This window comes from Hyaena hyaena, unplaced genomic scaffold (assembly GCF_003009895.1).
Source record: "Hyaena hyaena isolate Hyena2069 unplaced genomic scaffold, ASM300989v1 scaffold_186, whole genome shotgun sequence".
Taxonomy (NCBI): domain Eukaryota; kingdom Metazoa; phylum Chordata; class Mammalia; order Carnivora; family Hyaenidae; genus Hyaena; species Hyaena hyaena.
The window spans coordinates 2,119,670-2,143,432 of record NW_024080818.1 but is presented as its reverse complement, the minus strand read 5'-3'; the positions used below and the strand labels follow the sequence as shown (position 1 = coordinate 2,143,432).

General features: G+C 39.0%; 1 protein-coding gene across 4 annotated transcripts in view; it reads right to left on the bottom strand.

Annotated features, from left to right (window-relative positions):
- Positions 1–23,763, bottom strand: part of LOC120237640 (ceruloplasmin) — a 74,282-nt gene that overhangs the window by 46,573 nt on the left and 3,946 nt on the right. For 3 of the 4 annotated variants that reach the window (XM_039241030.1, XM_039241027.1, XM_039241028.1), the window contains exons 2-9: positions 17,714–17,961; positions 15,541–15,753; positions 14,228–14,401; positions 12,348–12,602; positions 10,752–10,923; positions 7,457–7,596; positions 6,116–6,268; positions 4,369–4,583 (exon numbers count right to left, since the gene is read on the bottom strand). In XM_039241030.1, the coding sequence (XP_039096961.1) occupies positions 4,369–4,583; positions 6,116–6,268; positions 7,457–7,596; positions 10,752–10,923; positions 12,348–12,602; positions 14,228–14,401; positions 15,541–15,753; positions 17,714–17,961 (1,570 nt within the window). The remainder of the gene's footprint in view (positions 1–4,368; positions 4,584–6,115; positions 6,269–7,456; positions 7,597–10,751; positions 10,924–12,347; positions 12,603–14,227; positions 14,402–15,540; positions 15,754–17,713; positions 17,962–23,763) is intronic. The other variant, XM_039241029.1, reaches the window with a different exon arrangement.

The following is a 23,763-nucleotide window of genomic DNA, read 5'->3' as shown; positions in this document are numbered from 1 at the left end:
ACCAAACTACACGCCTGAAAAACAAACAACCCAGTGAAGAAATGGGCAGAAGATATGAACAGACACTTCTCCAAAGAGGACATCCAGATGGCCAACAGACACATGAAACGAGGCTCAGCATCCCTTCTCATCAGGGAAATACAAATCCAAACCACACTGAGATACCACCTCACGCCAGCCAGAGTGGCTAAAATGAGCAAATCAGAGAACTCTAGATGCTGGCGAGGATGTGGAGAAACGGGCACCCTCCTACACTGTTGGTGGGAATGTAAACTGGTGCAGCCCCTCTGGAAAACAGTGTGGAGGTTCCTCAAAAAGTTAACAATAGAAGTCCCCTATGACCCAGCAATAGCACTGCTAGGGATTTACCCAAGGGATCCAGGAGTGCTGATGCATAGGGGCACATGTACCCCAATGTTCATAGCAGCACTCTCAACAATAGCCAAAACATGGAAGGAGCCTAAGTGTCCATCAATAGACGAATGGATCAATAAGATGTGGTTTATCTATACCATGGAATACTACATGGCAATGAGAAAGAATGAAATCTGGCCCTGTGTAGCAACATGGATGGACCTTGAGGGTGTTAATGCTGAGTGAAATAAGTCAGGCAGAGAAAGACAAATACCGTATGATTGCACGTATAGGAGGATTAGGAGGAACTTAACGGAGGACCGCAGGGGAGAAGAAGGGGGAAAATAGTGGGGGAGAGGGAGGGAGGCAAACCATGAAAGACTCTTGAATACTGAGAACAAACTGAGGACTGATGGGTATGGGGAAGAAGGGGAGATGTGCATGGAGGAGGGCAGTTGTGGGGATGAGCACTGGGTGTTATATGGAAACCAATGTGACAATAAACTATTTGTAAAAATAAATAAATAAATAAAAATAAATAAAATAAAATAAAATAAAATAAAAATACCACCAAACAAACAAACAAACAAAAAACCCTAAAAGGCAATCAATGGAATGGGAGAAGATATTTGCAAATGACATATCAGATAAAAGGTTAGTATCTAAAATCTAGAAAGAATTTATCAAACTCAACATCCAAAAACAAATAATCTAGTGAAGAAATGGGCAAACGACATGAATAGACACTTCTCCAAAGAAGACATCCAGATGGCCAATCGACATATAAAAAAATGCTCACTATAACTCATCATCAGGGAAATACAAATCAAAACCACAATGAGATACCACCTCACATCTGTCAGAATGGCTAACATTAACAACTCAGACAACAACAGATATTGGTGAGGATGTAGAGAAAGAGGATCTCTTTTGCACTGCTGGTGGGAATGCAAACTGGTGCAGCCACTCTGGAAAACAGTATGGAGATTCCTCAAAAAGTTAAAAATAGAACTACCCTACAACCCAGCAGTTGCACTACTAGGTATTTATCCAAGGGATACAGATGTGCTGTTTCAAAGGGGCACATGCACCCCAATGTTTATAGCAGTGCTATCAACAATAGCCAAGGTATGAAAAGAGCCCAAATGTCCATCGATGGAATGAATAAAGACGATGTCACACACACACAGACACACAGACACACACACACACACACACACACACACACACACACAATGGAGTATTACTCAGCAATCAATAAGAATGAAATCTTGCCATTTGCAGCTACGTGGATGGAACTAGAGGGTAATATGCTAAGTGAAATTAGAGAAAGACAAATATATGACTTCACTCATAAGAGTAATTTAAGATACTAAACAAATGAACATAAGGGAAGGGAAGCAAAAAGAATACAAAAACAGGGAGGGAGACGAAACATACAAGACTCTTAAATATAGAGAAAAACAGAGGGTTACTGGAGGGGTTGTGGGAGGGGGATGGGCTAAATGGGTAAGGGGCATTAAGGAATCTACTCTTGAAATCTTTGTTGCACCATACGCTAACTAACTTGGATGTAAATTAAACAATAAATAAATTTTAAAAAAAGAAAAAAACTGTTCTAAAAAGTCAAGTTGACAAAAATAATAATGGAAAACAAATAAGAAAATAAACCATAAAGTTAAAAAATAAGAGGTAAAGGAATAGGCAAGAGGAGAGAAAGGATAGGAGCTAGACTTTGTTGAATGAGCATCGTTTTGTAGATTTGATGCTGTAACCAGGTGAGTATGTTACATAATTATAAAATAATATTACAGTTTTAAAGGCAATCCCTAAAAGAAATAGAAGTAAAATAAATTAAATAAACCTGTATATCTGGTGGGTGGCAAAACTACCAGAGAACTATTCCAAGCGACTTCAACTCTGTAATTTGACTGAACATCCCCAGTGGAATTTACTCTAAGGACAAAAAAGGGCAGCAAACAAATCTTATGTTGTTTTCAGTAATTATATTGCTGGCTGTGGTATTGTAACTATGATTCTGAGGCTGTTGTCAGTATATTGTGGGATGAATTGAGTGAATATTTATGTTGGTATCATTAAGAACTAAGATTTTTTTGTGCAGCTGAAGGGAGATCCAGATAGAAGATTCGTAAGGTTAGGTAAACAAAACAAAACAAAACACAGACACACACACACACACACACATGCACACACACACACAAAGAAGCCTTAAACCTGCATCTGAATACAAAGTATCAGTATGAACTCAAGATGCATTTTATCCTAACAACCTTTTCCCCCATTGAAAAGGTGTAGAAACAATGATTAAGCCAATAGAAATGAGCACCCATAAGTGTTCAGATTATGGTTCAAAAAATAATTTCTTACTAAAAAGAACTAAGGATTTTTGGGAGGAATGGCTGATTCAAGGTCTGGCTCAAAAAATGAGTAATATGAACCTAAAATAGCTTTTTATACTTGAAATCAAGGAAGCTTCAAAGACTACTAAGTTCATGTAAAAATCAAGGAGCCAACCTGAACAAATCCTCTCAGTGGCAAAAAATAGAATACTTTGGGCATCAACAAGGATAATGGCAATGAATTCAAATACACATTTGAATTCAATGAATTCAATTATTCTTAAATCCATGAGGTCACAATAGTACTTGAAAAGAGGGGCGCCTGGGTGTCTCAGTTGGATAAGCGGCTGACTTCAGCTCAGGTCATGACCTTGTGGTTCATGAGTTCAAGTCCCACATCAAAGCCTGCTTTGGATTCTTGTGTCTATCTCTCTCTGTGCCCCTCTCCTTCTCATTCTCTCTCTCTGTCTCTCTCTCTCAAATAAACATTAAAAAAATTTTTTTTTAAAAGAAAAGAAATTATTAAGAATCTTTGAAGTATGCTAGTGGAGAACTATTACTCTAAAAACTTGTAAATAAAGGGAAAGAATCAAGCATTCGTCATTCCTTTCTTATCTAATATGAACCTCAGGCTAGCCAAAAAATCCATTAAGGGAATTTCCTGTTTATGGAAGTATATTGGCTAATAAATAAAGAATGATAGAATCAGAATTTTACTATTGTGCAACCCAATTGGTTTGTGAATCTAGGAAATGGTTATCAGTGGCTGACAACATTCCCAACTGAGACACAATTATATATTATATATTCCCTGATGGATGTACGCAGTACCACACTTTAACTTGTGTTGAAAAAAAAAAAATCTAACCTGAATCTGATCAAGCCTTTTGATCTAGCCACTGATGTATAGGAAATTGAAAGAGAGAGAAAAAAAATATGCTAAGTGACACCAAAGGAATGCAATCAGTAAAATCTAGGCATGAGAATCTGCCATAAGATAAATGATCCTTGCAACAGAAAAAAAAGCAAGGAAATAATCTTAAGAAATGTAACAAGTGACTGCAATGTGTATAATTATTTGGGTACTGATTCAGACAACAAACTTGAAACAATTAAGAGGCAACTGAGGAACTATGAACACTGACTGGAAATTTGATGATAAAAGTTGATTAAAAAATTGATAATACTAAGAGATTTTTATGATTATTTTTAAGGTATGACAATTATATTGAAGGCATTTTTGAGAGGGTACTTATCTTTTAAAGGCTTATAGTAAAATAGGTTAGAGAAAAAAACATGATGGAGGTAGGCATTTCTATTTCCTGGTCAAAGGGTCATTTCCTTTTTTCTAAAAAGTGTTTAAAGCAGTATTTTCTTCAGTGAATGTTGAGCAACCTATTATCATTTTTTAATTTGTATGTTGAAGTCTAAATATATCACAAAAGACCTTGGATTCTGAGGAAAGTCTGTTTCCAGCTCATCTTGAAATAATCATGTTAGCAAGGGAAACTGTGTAATACAGCTCTCATGAGCCTGAGAAAAAATTATACTGAACATTATGTGTAAAATCCTTCCTGCCTCAAAACCCAGAATTTTCCCTGTAATAATGATAGTTCAAAGGGAAATATTTTTTACTTTCCCTGATGGAACTTACCTGTCTCCCATTTTCATGTAAACTTCCTTTCCTGCATATTTTCATTGGCCCAATAAGCCCTGTGAATATATCTTTGGTGGGATCCACAGCAGAATAATACATTTTAGATAGACAGACAGGGTCTTTGTGAGTGGGTCCCACTTCTTCGGGGACAGTCCATTCATAGGTGAATGTTTGTTCAGGTGCCACGTGAGAGGCTGAAGGAGGAGGCGCACCTGTGAGGAGTATCACAATGGAGGGGTTAAGGATGCCTTCTAATGTGGTCATTTGAGCCACAAAGTAGACTGGGTTTAGCCTAAGACAATCCACTTCTTATTTCCTTATTAAGAATTAGAATGAAATCCTACTTGAATGGAGTCCCTCTTGTGCTCCTCTGCCTAGGTCACACGGATGGGTGTAATTTCCACCGGGAAGCCTCCTCTTAACCAGTCTGCAATTAGTGCCTGCTATGGTCTGAATGTTTGTGTCCTCCAAGAATTCGCATATTGCAATCCTAACACTCTGTGTGATAGTGTTAGAAGGTGGGATCTTTGGAAGATGATCAAGGTAATCCTAAATGGGATTAGCGCCCTTATAAGAGAGAGCTCCCTAGTCTCTGCCACCACTTGAGAAAGCTCCCTAGTCCTTGCCACCACGTGAGAATAGAACAAGAAGTCTGAGACCCAGAAAGGGTCCTCATCCAATCATGCTGGTCCCCTGATCTTGGATTTTCAGCCTCTAGAAATGTGACAGATAAATTTCTGTTGTTTATAAGCCATTCAGTCTGTGGTAGTTGGTTATTGCAGCCTGAACAGACTAAGAAAGCCCCTGAGAATGTCCCCAGAAACTTTTATGTTAGATTGTGTATATTTCCCTGCCCCCACCCCAGCACCCAATGGAAATTAACCTTCCTGAAAGGCAAGCATTGTCTCTATATTTCTATAGAAAATAGAGATAGAATGGCTAGAACAACACCTGAAAATAGGGGGTAATCCATACATTTTCTATCGAATGACACTGAACTGAGAATAATTTCAGACCTGAAAGGAAACTGCAAATGATCTTATTCAAATCTCCCAATTGTACCCTGGGAAAACTGAGGCCAGAAAGACTGAATAACTTGCCCACAGTCACACTGCAAGCTGTGGCAAAGGCACTAGTCTTCTTTGGTCAGCCCTGACATACAAAATACCAAAATAGGCGCATAAAATGGAATATTTTGTATCATTAAAATGATATTAAAATGCTTATGCTAAGGAAACAAGCTCAGTACAAAATTACAATAAGTATATTTATGTAGCTGTGATCTCAACCACATTTAAAATATATATTACATGCACACAGATGAAAGAGTGGAGGAACTGTACAAGAATATAATATGGTTGTCTACAGAACTATAGATAAGATTGTTGGTTATACCTTTTTATATTTTTCAAATATTGAAATATTCATCTAATCTTATAATGGCAAGAACACTTTCAAATTTAAAAATCACCCAAGTAGTACTCCAGAAATCTATAACTGATATAATCCTAATTAGTTATTACCAGCACTGTTAAAAATCATCTGATTACGGCAGGATAAAATTCCATACACCAATTGGAAATGGAAGGAAAAGAGGTTAACTTGCGTCCTGCCATGATGGCTAAAAATGGTAAATGAACAGTTTCCTTGGAAGATCCTGCCTTCAGTTTTTGCAGGACAGTTTTCCCTGGGGGACCAGCACAGTGGGTTCTTAAATATTGTTTTTACAGAATGCTGTACTCACTTCCACTCGAGAGGTTGTGATGTGAGGCATAGTATGTGCCCTCGTTGTCCTTACTGACTCTCACCCCAATGGCCTCAATACTGAGGGGATATGTTCCTTTGTTATGGAAAGTGACCCTGATGGTGTCTCCCACCTCTGCCCAAATGACAGGACCTAGGGACAAAGAGAGCATTATTATCCTTCCTTAGTATAGAACATACAGAATACACAAGACAGTTGTTTTCTTTGGCTTATCCTCTGGCAAAAACCACCTGAAACATCTTATTTGTGGCAAATGAAAAACCTAGTTTTAAAAAAATCCATTATCAATTTGACATGGTGAGACTTGAAAGAGATAAGGGCTTTTTGATTCAACTTCAGGTTAAGGAAATTTGTTATTATTTTTATTCTAGCAAGCTCACCAGCTTTATACATCTACAAGAAACTATTCAGTGTCTATACTCTTTTCATCTTAGTCTTTTGTTGGCCAGATGTGTGATATTTGTCCCCAAGAGTCAGGGGTGTGGTATAAACCTTGATCACTCAAATAGGGTAAGTTAAATTGTCTTGGATATGAAGAGTAACACTTTTGTGGATTTTTCTTCACCAAAATTAATATTATTACCAAATACAGGATAAAAACACAGATACGTAGTACATATTTTATGTAAAATATAAAATGATATTTACATGCTTTCCTGAGTTTTTATGTGTAGTAATTCCTTTAATCTTTACAACACCTTTATGAGGTAAGGACGATAATCACTATTATTGTTTCCATTTTACAGAAAGAGGGCACAGCAAGCTGAGTACTTTCAAAGGTCACATGGTTAATAGGTGAGGAGTGAGGACAGTCTGAATCCAGCCTTTGTGTGCTCACCCATTATATTCTGCCTGAAGGCCTGAGCAAGAACAGGTCTCTGTGCTGTCTGTGGACAAGGCTCTAGGACAAACCTAGCCTCTTTCATTAATAGCCTGGATTTTATTTCTTGGGAAGTGTGCCTTCAGCTAGGAACAGAGGCTAACAGTTTGTTGTCTATTTAAATCAGTCATAAACTTACAGTTCTTACCTCTTGAAGAAAAACAAAATCTTCATCTGAAGTCAGCAGTTTTTAATGATGACTTCATCATTAAATGGCATCATTAATGGCATCATTAAATGGCATCAATAAGTGGCAGATTTACCACTGGTAATTTACATTGGAAAAGTAATTAGCTGCTACATCCAATAGTTGAATGACCTTCCACAACTCTAGTTTATACACAGAAATCATACTGCAGTTTTTGAAGTTTCTGTTTTTTCTGAGGTTGTGTAGCCCAGGAGAAGAGTATAATAGTTATCAATATTCTGCATGGACTCACCCAGGATGCCAAGATGTTCCTCTTCAGGGCCTCTCTTCTTTTGATTTGTGAAAGAGGCATCTGTGTACTCACGATAAACCAGCTTTTTATAAGATCCTCCAATTCTTGTAGGACCTTGTTCAAAAAATACCTCTGAAGCACTGCCAAGAGAAAAAGGGTTTAACAGTGGAGTTGAAAACAAAACAGAAAGCAGGTATTCACAGAAGACACTAATTGAAGAGAAAAATTGTGGCCAGTGCTCAGAGGTAATTATTATTCCTGAATTACCAATTATCCAAAAAGAAGCAGATGGTACTAGCCACTTCACAGAAGGACGTTCAGCTGAAGAGCAGAGAATCATGGTGTAGAGGTTTCACTTTTTCAAGTGAAGTGAAAAAATTTTAAGATGGCTCATGTCAACCCCTGACAGTTATTAATAGAATCTTTTTAACAAATTACAAAATGTTTAAAAATACAATAGCTGGTTTATTGTATATTAGCACCAGCCAGTGCTTAGGAGCTATCATTTATTATCTGAAACTCCCATGATAAGGCAGCAAAGATGGCATTATTCTCCCCAGTTTACAAATGGAGAAATTAGATCTCAGAGAGGTGTCTGACTCGCCAAAGTCATTGCATTCATCTCTTCTTCCATTTAACAAATGTATAGGACACCTGTTTTTTGCCAGGAAACTTGGTATGTGTTGATGATATAACCATTAGCAAGCTGGACCTCTCCCTGTCCACACGGACTTGACATCTATCAGAGAAGACAGACCATGAACCAATCAATGGAAAAACATGCAATAACACAGAGTGTTATGGAGCAGTTCTCCTGGGGTTGGGGGAAGTGGCAAGGAGAGGCCCCAAAGGCTTCTCAAAGAAAATGATTTTTAAAAACTATCTAGTAGAGAAGTAGAGTTTAAAAGATGAAGTATAGGGGTGCCTGGGTGGCTCTGTCAGTTAAGTGACCGACTGGCTCAGATCATGATCTCACAGTTCAGTCTGAGCCCTGCTGTGCTGACAGCTCAGAGCCTGAAGCCTGCTTCAGATTCTGTGTCTCCCTCTCTCTCTGCCCTTTCCCTGCTTGTTCTCATTCTCTCTCTCCTCTCTCTCTCTCAAAAATAATAAATAAACATTTTTTTAAAAGATGAAGTATATGTGGTGGGTGAGAATGAGGTGGGTGTTTACAAAGAGGAAATAGCTGATGGGAATGCTCAGAGAAAAGAGTGAATGTGGCATGTTTTACAAAATATGACAGGAGCATAATATGCAGGGCAGGGCAAAAGAGGGAGAATGGGACAGAAGAGAGAGAATGAGGCTTGGAAAGATGGTGCGGGGGGGGGGGGGGGGGGGGGGGCAGAACCTCGCTGAAGTTTCAGTACTCCATTCCAGAGCAGTGGGAAACCTTTGAAAGATGTAAGGATTTAGGATTAGTATTTTAAGAGGATCCCTAAGGTAAGGAAAAAGTAGACAACTTTTGGAGATATTTAGGATATAGTGAGACAATACTTGATGAGGAGACGAGGAGGGAGTGGGGAAGTGTGGAGTCAAGGACAGTACTCAGGTTTGGGGCTTCACTGATGGATGAATAGTGATAATATTCACAGAGAGGAGGAAATTCGGGTATATGGAGAAGACAATGGTTCAGATGTGGACACACTGATTTGGAGGGACTTCATCCAAGCGGGGTGTTTTTAAGCGATTAGAAATGCAAATTTGCAATTTACAAGAGCGCCCTGGGCTGGTGATACAGTTTGGAGTCATTGCCTCTGGATGTCAGTGTAGACAGGGACTTAAATTTCTGCTTCAGGAATCAGAGACCTGGGTAGAGTCAAGCCCAGCTATTGACTTGTCGTGTATCATTCAGTAAGTTACTTAACTTTTCCAAGTAGATAGGTGGCAAATAAACTTCTCTTAGCAGGTGATATTTGAGCTGAGACTTGAAACAGGGATGTGGCATAATTTCATCAACATTTTCAAAAGATCCCTTTGGGTGCTGTATGGTGAAGGGATAGTGGGAAAGGAAGACTGAGCAGCGAACAATGCCTGGGAGGCTGTGGAAGTCATTAGACATGTACAGGAGTAGTTGCTGTACAGCAAAGGACATTATCAAGAAAGTGAAAAGAAAACCTATAGAATGGGAGAAAATATTTGCAAACAATGCATCTGATAAGAGATTAATATCCAGAATATATACAGAAGTCATACACTTTAACAACCACCACCACCAAAAAAAAGAACAAAAACAAAGAACTCAATTCAACAACAGGAAAAAGACTTGAACAGGCTTCTCCAAACACCAACAAGAACATAAAAAGATGCTCAACATCACTAATCATCAGGAAAATGCAAATCAAAACCACAATAAGATACAACTCCACACCCAGTAAGATGTCTATTATTTTAAAAATGGAAAATAAATATTGGTAAGGATGTAGAGCAATTGGAACCATTGTACATTACTGGTAGGAATGTAAAATAGTACAGCCACTGTAGAAAACAGTATGACTGTTCCTAAAAAAATTAAAAATAGAATTATCATATGATTGAGCATTCCATTCCTAAGTATGTACACAAAAGAACTGAAAGCAGGGATATAAACAATACTTGTACTTTCAATGTTCATAGTTGCATTATTCACAATAGCCAAAAAGTAGAAGCAACCCAAACATTCATCAACAGACTGATGGATAAATAAAATGTGGTATATGCAAACAGTGGAATATTATTCAGCCTTAAAGAGGAATAAACTTCTCATAGATGTTACAACATGGATGAACCTTAAAAACATGCTAAATGAAATAAGCCAGGCAAAGAAAGGACAAATATTGTTATTCCACTTGTAGTAAGTGCCTAGAAGAGGCAAATTCACAGAGACAGAAAGTAGAACTTATCAGGGATTAAAGAGCTACTGTTTAATGGATACAGACTTTCTATTTAGAATGATGACAGAGTTCTGGAAATGGATAATGTTGATTGTACAACCTTGTGAATGTACTTAATGCTGCTGGATTGCACAATGCTGTATTTTCACAAAAGAAAAGTAAATGAATTAGTCTAATTATATTCAGTATTTTCTGAGGATTTTGTCTGAGTATCTGATAACTTTTATATCCATTTTTTTCATAAACTCAAAAGTCATATTTCTTAAACTTGGACTCATACCAAACACCTTAATAAATAGTTAGCAGTCTAGTTACTCAGTTTCAGGTACCAATTAAAATGTTAACTGATGAATCAGTTCCTTAGTTCCTTCCTTCCTTCCTTCCTTTGGGAGTCATCTTTTGAAATAATAGTCCTCCTTCTGAATTACCTTCCAGGCGCTGTTAAGTTTTCTTTGGTGAAGATGTCTATTCCAGAGGGTGCATAGTTCCAGATGATTTCTTCAGCAGCAATGTAATAATGTCTAACATGTTTCCCAAGGATATTGTCTTCTGATGAAGGCTTGTTACAGTCTTGTACCTGGAAGAAGGCCTGCAGACCAGCTGAAAATCACACAGAAGGAGACATTGGTTAATGGAGTCAATGTTTCTCCCTCCCATTGCCTTGTAAACACCACTGGTGAAATGACAGAGGGAAACTGAAGAAATAAAGAGCTGGAAACAATATTAAAAATGATAGTAAACAGTTATAACTAAATTACTGACAAAATTCGAGCAGTAAAACTTCTCTTTAAAATGGCACAGTGAAATCTGGCCATGTGTAGCAACATGGATGGACCTTGAGGGTGTTATGCTGAGCTAAATAAGTCAGGCAGAGAAGGACAAATATCATATGTTTGCACGTATAGGAGGATTAGGAGGAACTTGACGGAGGAACAAGGGGGAGAAGAAGGGCGGAAATGGTGGGGGAAAGGGAGAGAGGCAAACCATGAGAGAGACTCTTGAATGCTGGCAAAAACTGAGGACTGATGGATGTGGGGGGGAGGAGGGATGGGCATGGAGGAGGGCACTTGTGGGGATGAGCACGGAGTATTATGTGGAAACTAATTTGACAATAAACTATTTGTAAAAAAAAAATTAAAATAAAAAAATAATCAAATGGCACAGTGAAGAGATATTAAACACTAGTATATGTTTTTTTTAACACGGTACCTATCTTTGTGGGGTTTCACTTGGGAGGTCTTTTGATGAGAAAAAAAAAAAGACACATTAAAAGATAAGTAATAAAGAGAGCCTTTGCCATATTTTAAGGGACAGGGTGGAATGGAGGAGGAGGAATAGAATGAGCATATATTATTATTGTTCCCAGACAAAATCAAAATGGTTATGTACCCACTATACTGGGTCTTCTGAGACTAAGGTCACATTTAATAGGTGAGATTATGTTTGAAGGTCAGAATAACATGCCAAAAGACCCAGATTAAAGCTGATTTCTTCAGGAGATCAGTATTACAAACTAATATTTCTCAAGAACGAAGAATGTTCTTATATTGAAGAGATGAAGGAGGGATTTAGCAAGTTAAACCAACGAGTAGCTGGACTCAAAGGACAAAGTTGGTTATGTTTGATAGAACCAAATTAAAACAAACAAACAAACAACTTTTTAGCACAGTATACAAATTTTCTGGGGCTTACAGTATTGTGTATTTTACAAAGCTGAGAAGTTGTATACAGCCCTATACATTTAGGACAGCACAATACATTCAGGGCCAGTTATTCTTTTCCTCAAATTAATATATTTTCAGATTTCATTACTTTGTAAAACTCTAGTCTTCCAGTTTTTTTTTTATTATAGTGTGATGCATACCATCATAGGAATAAAATTAAGTTAACAGTTCAAAGCTCAGATTATTCCAACGATATTTAGCTTTTAGATTCTGATTCCCAGTTATCACCCCATTAGCAGTATAACTGAGGCATGGTTCTTTTTTTTAGCCACCAGCTCATTTCAGGTAAAGATGCCTTACCTTTCAGGTGGTTTAGATTTTGACAGCTAAGCATCCATTCTCCAGGATTCTGGGCAACCATAAAAGCTTCAAAGAGGGTAGCAGGAAAGAGATTGACTGTATCAATACGGTAGTCCTTATTAGTCAACACTTGGCCGTGGAAGAAAGCTGAGTGCACATCAATTTCATTACCCATACCAAAAATATACCATTTTACTTTGTCTTCTGCACACATGGAGAGCCCTGGGAGACTTCCAAAAGTATATCCGTTCACAGCTGTAAGTCAAGAGCAGAGAGTGTCACTAACAAACATAGGTGCCTAGGATATAGTAATAGTTCTGTCTATAGAAATAGAATCAATTTGGGAGAAACTACCTGGCACACATACTGCTATTCCTTCCTATTGTACCCATATCAGACATTGCTAATCAATCATAGCACTTTTATTTGGACCTAAATTCAGCCTCAGGATTTTTGTCAACACATTAGCAGATGAACACAACACTGAAGATGAAACCTATTTTTTCTCTCTGTTATAAGCTATACACTTTAGCTGTATATCTGTGTATTAGTATGTGTATATGTGTATGTGTATTTGTAAATATACATGTATGCATATATATGTACATATATACAAAATGGACACACATAGAGTAAGTCTTAGAAAGACTGAAGGTTATTTCATAATCAATCATGTATCATGTTGATAGTGGTAGTATGAATTTCATTGTTTTCTTTTTACATGTCAGAACTTCGCTGATTTTCTACAGTGAACATCAATTCCTTGTGTAATAAGAACACAGGCTTTTTTTTTTTTTTTAAAGGATTATAAGTCAAAATTGGAAAAGACATGAAAGAGAAAAGAAGAAATCCAGGGGAAGGATAGTAGGGACACATACTAAGGACACAAAGTCCTCAAAGTTCAAAGGCAGGATGGCCCAAGACCCTTAGAAGAAACTTAGGATCACTATTCAAACTGGGTTGTCCTAGAGATAAGATAGAAATTGGTTTTGGGAAGCACCATAAATGTAGGTGATATAACAGAGGTACAACCAGACCTATCCAGACTAGACCTTCGTGTATCTTTTTCTATTATCTATTTTTTTTAGTGCATAACAAAGGCAGGATTGAAGTATAGAAAGAGGACCTTCCAGCCAGAGATAAACAAAAGTTAGGGGGGAAAATCTTTATTTTGTTAATTAATTTGTTTTTCTGCTTTGGTAGTTATTTTTGTAGTCTCGGTTTCTGAGCAAAGATAATTTTAAAGAAGCTAAACACAAGCAAACAAAAATCCATACTTGTTGGTCTAGCTGATGTTAAGAGATTTGATTTCTTATGCAAATTCTGAGTGATAGACAACCTTACTAAACTCATTACTTTGTGTCTGAGAATTAAGGAGGAGTCTAGGGAGCAAAGAAAGCATTTCTAGAAGAAATAAAGTGAATTAAAAAATAGGAAAAAAAAGATGCAGAAGGACAATGTCTTTAAAAGAAATATGTTTTAGAACTAGTAGTTTGAGCTATTTTAAATATAGTTCAATGCTTTATGATATAAATATAATTTTCAGCATTTAGTTTAATAATTTTAGGCTGCCTCAAATAATTTTTAGAATGAGTTTGGAGAATAAACAAATATATAAATAAATATAACATACATATACATTAAATCACAATTGATGATGTTTTCTCCTTATTCATTTGGGAACAATATGGTGTATCCAGTTTTACCCGGCAGTTTTGATTTGATCTGTTTAGCTAAATATGTAGTTGTAGGTTTAATATGCTTTCTCATCAGGGCCAGGGATTAGAAGCACACTACTTAATCATGTGAAGGAATAAATTTAGCAAACTTAATGGATCAAGAAAAATAAGATCAAGCTAACATGCTTTTTGTAATCTTACAATACATCCTGTTACTCTCTTGGAAGTCTTCATTATCTTTGTCAACTTTCTCTGGTTCAGAGCAGTAGGTCTTAATGTTGTCATCTAGGTACCAGCTGAGATTTTCATCCACCACGGAAAACATCAGCACAAATTCTTGGTCAATATTTTTTTCTTTTTCTTGATCCAGAGAATCTGAAGTGAAAATTACTATTTTAGTAGAAGTTACTCTTTAGCATGTATTTTTAGCAGGTAATTTATAGCTTTAAGAATTTACTTTTCTAATAAACTCCAAATCTGGATTTATCACTTCTGTTTTGCAGATGTAGAAACACCAGGAAACTTTATATTCAGTATCCTGAGCTTACAGACACTCATATATATGGATGTCCATTGACCACGTAACTATTCAATGCTTTTTGGCAAATAAGAAGGTTGGGATTCGAAGCTGGGTGTATATCTTCTGGTGCATACATCCATAAGCTAGGACAATAAGTCTTTGACAGTAACTTGCTATTGTTCGAGTGAGAATTAGATTTTAAGCTCTTTTTTATTTTTTTTATTTTTTTAAAAATATTTTTATTTATTTCTAGGAGACAGAGAGAGAGACAGCGTGAGCAGGGGAGGGTCAGAGAGAGAGAGAGTCACAGACTCTGAAACAGGCTCCAGGCTCTGAGCTGGCAGGCAGCACAGAGCCCGACGCGGGGCTCGAACCCACGAACCGCGAGATCACGACCTAAGCGAAAGTCAGACGCTTAACCGACTAAGCCACCCAGGCGCCCCAAGCTCTTTTTTAAAGCAGGCCTCATGCCTAGTGTGGAGCCCAACATGTGGCTTGAATTCATGACTGTGAGATCAAGACCTGAGGCTGAGATCAAGTCAGATGCTTAACTGACTGAAACACTCAGATGCCCCTAGATTTCAAGCTCTTTGAGCTATGTTGTCTTTTCCCAATGCTGGAAATAGTTACTGTGATATTCTGTTTACCAACACAACGCAGATAACTACAGATCTATCATCATGGAGTGCCACCAAGGGAATCACTTTTGGTAAAGTCACACATATCTTCAACACCACTGTTGGAAACTGGGTCCAGCAAACCTATCTTCCAGGAGAACATGTTCCTTGCAGCTTAGTAATGTGTGCGAATACTTGTTCCATTTATTCCTTCTTTTTTCCTGCCCTGTTCTTTCTTCCTTTTTATCTAGATTCACTCTTTCTCAACCTTACCTACTCAATCATAACACAGAAAATTTGACTTCTAGTTTAAAAAACAAACTTCTCTGTCTCTTTCCTTTTGGTGACACACTATGAGCAACAATGAAAAAATTTACCCTTTTTACAGAATATTAAAGGTCCGATGAGTCCTGAGGTGATATCTTTTGGAGCATCAATGTGGGAATGGTAAATCCTGGTCACACAATTGCTATCTTCCTCACCAGGACTTTGCTCTTGGGTGGCATTCAATACATATATGTACTCGTCACCAGGATGCACTTTGTCATCTGCTTTCTGAAAACCTGTGGTGTTATCAGGATAGATGGCTCCTAGGAAGCAATATGTGATGAGGTTACAAAGTGAATGTATTTGAACTTAAATAAGAGAATAGATGATCCGTTGATTTATTTGGCAAACACGTATTCAACTTGTAATATGTGCCCCCTTGGGGAATCTAGTAATGTCCTATTTGAACACACAAGAGTGAGAGGCTAATGACTAGGGGGTATGGAAGCTTCAGCAAAAATTTGGTTGTTACTTTATATACTTACTGATTCTTAAGGGAATAGTAACAGAGGATAGTGACTTTTGGTTTGCAGCATAAAGAACCACTTTCGCTCTGTGGTCATGGTATGGAAGCATGAACAAAATTGCTACTTTTTCTTATCATTTGAAACATCTTATAAGATACCAAGTTTCTGCCCAAGAACTATGGAGTTTTAAAAATTTTGTCCTTTTACTTTTGGAAATTTCCAAAAATATGTCAAAGTTGAGAAAATAATATGATGAACTTCCATTTACCCATCAGCCAAGCTTTAATAATGATCAACTCAAGGCCAATCCTGTTTCATATATACCCCCACCCACTCTTATCTCCATCACCATTGAATTAATTCTAAAGCAAATCCCAAGCATCATATCATTTAATTAACAAATGCTTGAATATGTACCTCTGAAGGATCGGAACTCTTTTTTCCTTTAACATAAAGACAATATAACTACCATACCTTAAAAATGATTAATACCCTAATATGCCATGAATTTGTTAAAAAAAAAAAAAAGAAAGAAGATGGCAGTCAGCCTCTCTGCTATGAATGTAACTGTTTCAGAAAAACAAACAAAAATATATGGTCAAAACATTCACCTTCTAAAGTAATACCTTTGTAAAAAGAAAACTAATAATTTAAAAACTCTAATTTTATCTTAATTTCCAGACTTAATCCTTATCATTTCAATTAGCGTGGCCTCCACATTTTTGCTTATGATAATGCTTGATATTCATCGAGCTATTAGTATGCACTATCATTGTCCCTATTTTATATATGATGAAACTGAAGCACAGAGAATTTAAGTAACTTAGCTAAGATCATTCAGCCAGTGAAAGACAAGGCTGCACTTGAAGCTTAGTCTGTTACTTTCAAAGTCCTTGCTCTTATCCATAACAAAACACCACCTCTTTTTATTATTATAATTATCGCAGACACCAAACCTACTCTTTTTTTTTTTTTTAATGTTTTATTGCTGAGAGAGAGAGAGAGAGAGAGAGACAGCGTGAGCGGGGAGGGCCAGAGAGAGAGGGAGGTACAGAATCTGAAACAGGCTCCAGGCTCTGAGCTGGCAGTCAGCACAGAGCCCGACGCGGGGCTCGAACCCACGAACTGTGAGATCATGACCTGAGCCGAAGTCGGATGCTTAACCGACTGAGCCACCCAGGCGCCCCACACCAAACCTATTCTTAGTTCTTCCTGTACCGTCTTTAAGGTTTCTAAGTCATGCATTCAAATGATCTTTCGATTAATTGTATTTCAGATGTGGCTCTAGGGTCATCCAGTCATGTGTACCATTGGACTGATGCCAGAGACTACTCAGACTGCCTTGGGTAGGACAGAGTTAATCCAGAGTTAGGATGGGACGTGACAATGGCCACGGTATGTTCACACGTAGGAACTTTAGACCTAAGACAATCCCTATCTTGAGTCCTGTTTCTTCCCTTTGGATGTTTGCCTTTTCTAGACCTTCACACACGTTGTTTAGTCCTCTCATTCTCTGGCTGGAGAGTTGCCAGGCACTTGGAGGGAAGGCCAGGCTCTCACTATCAACCCACCCAGGAGTCCTTTCACATCCACATTTCACACAAGCAAGTGCAACCAAGGGAAACACCGCATAACAACACAGTGACACATCTTTTCCAGGAGGCGGGGCCGTCATCTTAGAGGTTAAAAAAAAAAAAAAGTGCTCCTACTGAAAATTAAGAGGAAATTCCAGCTAGAATATGAGTTGAAAACTTACCCTCGTTTTCCTTATGGTAAGTTACTCCATGTGGATGGAAAGTGTAGGGCCTAGAGGCAAAGTTTTTTAAGTGTACATGAACTTTATCTCCAGTTTCAGCTTTGATAATAGGGCCTAAAATCCCCAGCCAGACAGGCTTTTCTATAATTGTGCTAAAAGTTTGGTCTGTGTACTGAACGTAAAGGGCCTTCTTATATAAACTTCCAATTCTATGTGGTCCATTTTGAAGATAGATATCGGAATGTTCCCTGCAAAGGAAAAAAAGACAACTCTATCAGAAGCCATAATTTCTGGGGATAACATTATAACACTTCATGTAATTAAAGAGAAATTCATGGCCATATGACATTAAAGGTTTGCCTACCACTGCAGGGTTGCTTACAAAAAATAAAGAGGTGAGCTAGTACTTACCCTACTATTTTAATTATGTGAGGTGTCCCACATCAGGTGTATAGCAGCAAATCATGTGTGAAGGCACCATAAAAAATATGGTGTATCTTACCAGAGTATTTTTCTTTTTAAAAAAAATTTTTTAATTGTTTTATTTATTTCTGAGAGAGAGATAGACAGCATGAACAGGGGAGGGTCAGAGGGAGAGGGAGACACAGAATCCGAAACAGCCTCCAGGCTCTGAACCTGTTGTTAGCACAGAGCCCAATGTGGGGCTCAAACCCACGAACCGTGAGATCATGACCTCAGCCAAAGTCGGACGCTTAACTGACTGAGCCACCCACGCGCCCCACCAGATTATTTTTCTACAGGATTTCTATGTAAAAATACAGAAGCATTATGAAATAGAATACAAAGTTAAAGTGAAATATTAAGGTAAAGCAGTAAACACATTACTCAGTTATTACTCTTTCAGCTGCTAGAAGAAAATGAGTTTATAAGAAGTTAGTCTAGATATTTGAGACTTCAGGGTATGTATATATTTTGTTTTCCTACATAAATAAAACTAATGATGCTAAATTAATTCTACCATTTTTAACCACTACATTAAGATTGGAATTGAGGCATGCAGTGTATGTGGGTTTTAAAATTACCTTTGGATTCAAATTACCCCTATGTTCTTTTAATCCCTTGCTACTGAAAATGTTTGAATAGTGAATATTTATATTGTCTTGTGGCTGATTAATAGTTGCTTAAAACTTTTCTAAAATTATTAGCAAAGTAGGGGCGCCTGGGTGGCTTAGTCGGTTAAGCGTCCGACTTTCGCTTAGGTCATGATCTCGCGGTTCGTGGGTTCGAGCCCCGCGTCGGGCTCTGTGCTGACTGCCGGCTCAGATCCTGGAGCCTGTTTCAGTCTGTGACTCCCTCTCTCTCTGACCCTCCCCTGCTCACGCTGTCTCTCTCTCTCTATCCTAGAAATAAATAAAACATTAAAAAAAATAAAAATATTAGCAAAGTAAATTGTGGGGGGGGGGGCAGGCAGGGGTGGGTGGAGAAAGGAAGAAAAGAAAGGAGGAGAAAGACTGGGTTTGATCAAACTTTTAAAGTGATTTTTAGCTTGTCCTTAACAGAGGGCTCTGAATAGCTCGTTGGGATCTATTGGTGAGTAACACCATCTACTCATTTAGGAGGACTCACCAAAAACCTGGACTTTGGCAAGCCTCTCCACAAATGGGATCTCTTCCAGTAGAATAAAAACTGCTAACACTCAGGCTGATGATCTGGGGTTTGTGTTTCTTCGAGTGAGAGAGAGAAAGAGAGAAAGAGAGAAAGAGAGAGAGAGAGAGGGAGGGAGGAAGGGAGAGAGAAAGAGAGAGAGGTAGGGAGGGAAAGGGGGGGGAGAGAGAGAGGGGGAGAGAGAGGGAGAGAGAGAGAGAAAGAGAGAGAGTTGCGGACTCTCACCTCAGTGACCTTTGAGGCCTCACCGTTTCCGCTTAATCCCTGTGGAGTTAGCTGATCTGCCTGAAGGATAAACTTCGTCTTGTGTCCTCAGCTGTAAGTAAACTCATCAGAAAGAGCGAGAGATACTTTTCCTTCTTTCCTTCGCGACAAGAGGAAGGCTTGTCTGGAAGCTCTGGACTTCCATTGCTGCAGAGTTTAAAGGCCTAGCTTTTCAAAACTCTACGGCTGTAGCCCAATATTTCTTAAGTTTTGATGTGCGGAGGAATCTACTGAGTACCACGAGGAAGTGCAAGCTCCGCCCCACTTATTCTGATTGCGTGCACCTGGGGCGGGGCTCAGGCGGGCACAGTTACTAACAAACGCCCACGTGTGTTGGGTTGCAGGCAGGCAGCTCTGGGCTCATGGGCGACCTGAGGGGAGGCTCCGAAGCGAGGGAGAGCTGCCTAATCCCAGAGGCGGTGGGGTTTCTTGGGTTGTTGGGACTGTGAGACAGAAAGGTGGCAGATTCTGTTTCCAAGACCATACCCTGGTTGCGGCCAGACCTCTGTTGGTGTAGTTGCGGGGACATCAGATGAAGCCTGAGTGCCAGAGGCAGTGGTGGTCCTGGTGGCGGAATTTGGGTGGCAGCGGGTGCTGGAAACAGCAGAGCACCACGCACTGGACTGACCGCAGGACACCGACAATGAGCGTCGCATCGTTGACACCACATACTAAAGACCCCACTTTTCCTGGATTGTGTGAACTCCAGGATTCTCAAATTGTTCACTGACAAATGAACCCTTTTGAGGGGAAAGGGGCCAAGCTGCAAGTTAGAAAAACAAAAAAGTGACTTTTTTGTTTTCTTTCTCTTAATGGGTTCCATTTTCTAATTGTTGTGGTTTCCGTTTTGTTAGAATGAAATAGAAAGATTCAGGAAGGCTCAGAGAGACTTCAAGGGCATCCAAATGCACAGGAAAACAGCAGGACGGGGTGTGAATTCTTCCTCTAAAACTGCAGCATTAGTATGAACAGAAATATTTAAACAAACAGATGTTTTAACAACAGCCAAACTCTAAGGCACTGAAGACCATGGAGACTGAAAGCAGATTCATGCTGTCCACACTGCTGCAAGGAGGTTAGCGAGAGTGCAGTTTTAGTCAGGCACACAGCTGTAGCAAAGCTCACAATGCAAAGACAGAATTCCTCTCTAGTTACACCAGAAGACCCTGGCCCACTCAGTCTTACACAGGCACATCCATGTCTGAGGGTATCTTTTCTCCAGCATCTCCCATTGCTAGGAGATGGGTCCTGGAGATTTTATTTTTAATTTTAAAAAATTTTAAATTTTTATTTAAAAAAATTTTAATGTTTGTTTATTTTTGAGAGAGAGGGAGAGAGACAGAAATGAGTGGCAGAGAGAGAAGGAGACACAGACTCTGAGGCAGGCTCCAGGCTCTGAGCTGTCAGCAGAGAACCTGATGTAGGGTTCAAACCCACAAACCATGAGATCGTGACCTGAGCCAAAGTCAGACACTTAACTGACTGAGCCACCCAGGTGCCCCTCCTGGTGATATTTAAATAGAAATTCTAATCTATCCTCTCCCCCCCCCCCCGTCTCATTATTTTTATTTATTTATTTTTTTTACAAATAGTTTATTGTCAAGTTGGTTTCCATAGAACACCCAGTGCTCATCCCCACAAGTGCCCTCCTCCATGCCCATCACCCCTCTTTCCCTCCCCTCCACACCCATCAGTCCTCAGTTTGTTCTCAGCATTCAAGAGTCTCTCATGGTTTGCCTCTCTCCCCCTCCCTCACTATTTCCCCCTTCTTCTCCCCCATGGTCCTCCGTTAAGTTCCTCCTAATCCTCCTATACGTGCAAACATGGTATTTGTCCTTCTCTGCCCGACTTATTTCGCTCAGCATTAACACCCTCAAGGTCCATCCATGTTGCTACACATGGCCAGATTTCATTGTTTCTCATTGCCATGTAGTATTCCATGGTATAGATAAACCACATCTTCTTGATCCATTCGTCTGTTGATGGACACTTAGGCTCTTTCCATGTTTTGGCTATTGTTGAGAGTGCTGCTATGAACATTGGGGTACATGTGCCCCTATGCATCAGCACTCCTGGATCCCTTGGGTAAATTCCTAGCAGTGCTATTGCTGGGTCATAGGGGAGTTCTATTGTTAGTTTCCTGAGGAACCTCCCCACTGTTTTCCAGAGGGGCTGCACCAGTTTGCATTCCCACCAACAGTGTAGGAGGGTGCCCGTTTCTCCACATCCTCGCCAGCATCTAGAGTCCTCTGATTTGCTCATTTTAGCCACTCTGGCTGGTGTGAGGTGGTATCTCAGTGTGGTTTGGATTTGTATTTTCCCTGATGAGAAGGGATGCTGAGCCTCGTTTCATGTGTCTGTTGGCCATCTGGATGTCCTCTCTGGAGACGTGTCTGTTCATATCTTCTGCCCATTTCTTCCGTGGGTTGTTTGTTTTTCGGGTGTGGAGTTTGGTGAGTTCCTTATAGATTTTGGATATTAACCCTTTATCTGATATGTCATTTGCAACTATCTTTTCCCATTCTGTCGGTTGTCTAGTAGTTTTATGGATTGTCTCCTTTGCCTTGCAGAAGCTTTTTATCTTGATGAGGTCCCAATAGTTTATTTTTGCTCTTGATTCCCTTGCCTTTGGGGATGTGTCAAGTAAGAAATTGCTGTGGTGGAGGTCAAGCAGGTTGTTTCATGCTTTCTCCTCTAGGGTTTTGATGGTTTCCTGTCTCACGTTCAGGTCCTTTATCCATTTTGAGTTTATTTTTGTGCATGGTGTGAGAAAATGATCTAGTTTCATTCTTCTGCATGTTGCTGTCCAGTTCTCCCAGCACCAACTGTTAAAGAGGCTAATCTATCTTCTAAAATGCCCTGTTGATACACATTTTACATAGGCCTAGGTTTCAAAATAGCCCTCAAATTCTTTTTTATTTAATTTTTAAAGTTTATTTATTCTTGAGAGACAGAGAGTACAAGTGGGGGAGGGACAGAGAGAGGGAGAGAGAGAGAATCCCAAGCAGGCTTTGCATTGTCAGCACAGATTCTGAGGTGAGGCTTGAACTCATGAACTGTGAGATCATGACCTGAGCCAAAATTGGATGCTTAACTGACTAAGCCTCCCAGGCACCCAGCTCTCAAATTCTTAAGGCTTCGTTCAATACAGTGTATATTTATACTTTCTGAACATGACTCTGGGACATTTGGGAGCATGTCACATCCTGTTTCAATACAATTCAGTGGGCTTTGTCAGAATGCCTTCACTACACATTTCTCCTGTATGAATCACCTCTTGAAACAGGACGAGCAATGCCTAATCTTGGGGGTTCATTCTTTGTATACAGAGATTTGGGGGAGGCAAGATTTGCTTTTAAAATAATTGATCTGAGGTTATATTCAGAGTTTTTAACATTTGGAATTCCTTTTATATACACAGCAATATGTAAAATATTTCCCATCTTGTTGTTATTGTTGTTGTTGTTGTTTGAAACAAAATAAACTCTTAACCAAATTGGGAAATATTTCACATCACGTGATACTTTGGGGGAGGTCTGTTTGATTATGTGCTGTCTACAAAGGAACATCAAAGGGTCATTAGGAGATGTCTATTTAATTTCAAGGGCATAGGGGCACCTGGGTGTCTCAGTCAGTTGAGCATCAGTCTTCACCTCAGGTCGTGATCTCACCGTTCGTAAGTTTGAGCCCCACCTCAGGCTCACTGATCTCAGTGCAGAACCCCTCTGTCCTCCTCTCTCTCAGCCCCTCCTCCACTTGCGCTCTCCCTCTTTCAAAAATAAACATTAACTTCAAGGATATAGCATGAGGGCAAGGGTCAGTTACTGGAAGTTTGCAGTAAGTTTGCAAGTCAGGTTCAGTCAAAAGAACCTATTATAGTTGTTTTTTGAATCAAGCAGATAATTCACGTTAATTGTAGTTCTTTCTGTTAACAATTGTAATATGCTCCTTTCTATTCATTACAATAGATATTGTCTCCCTCTCAGTAATCATATCCCGCCTATTTATCTGCCCATCTTCTAGAATCCTATAGCTAATTCTTATAATTTCTGGCAGATTCAGACTCAGAAGTGAGTTTTTAATGGTAGTAGAATTTAAAAAAAATTATACTGGTTCAGTAAGATGATAATAAAGGTATATCCTTCTGTAAATTCAGAATG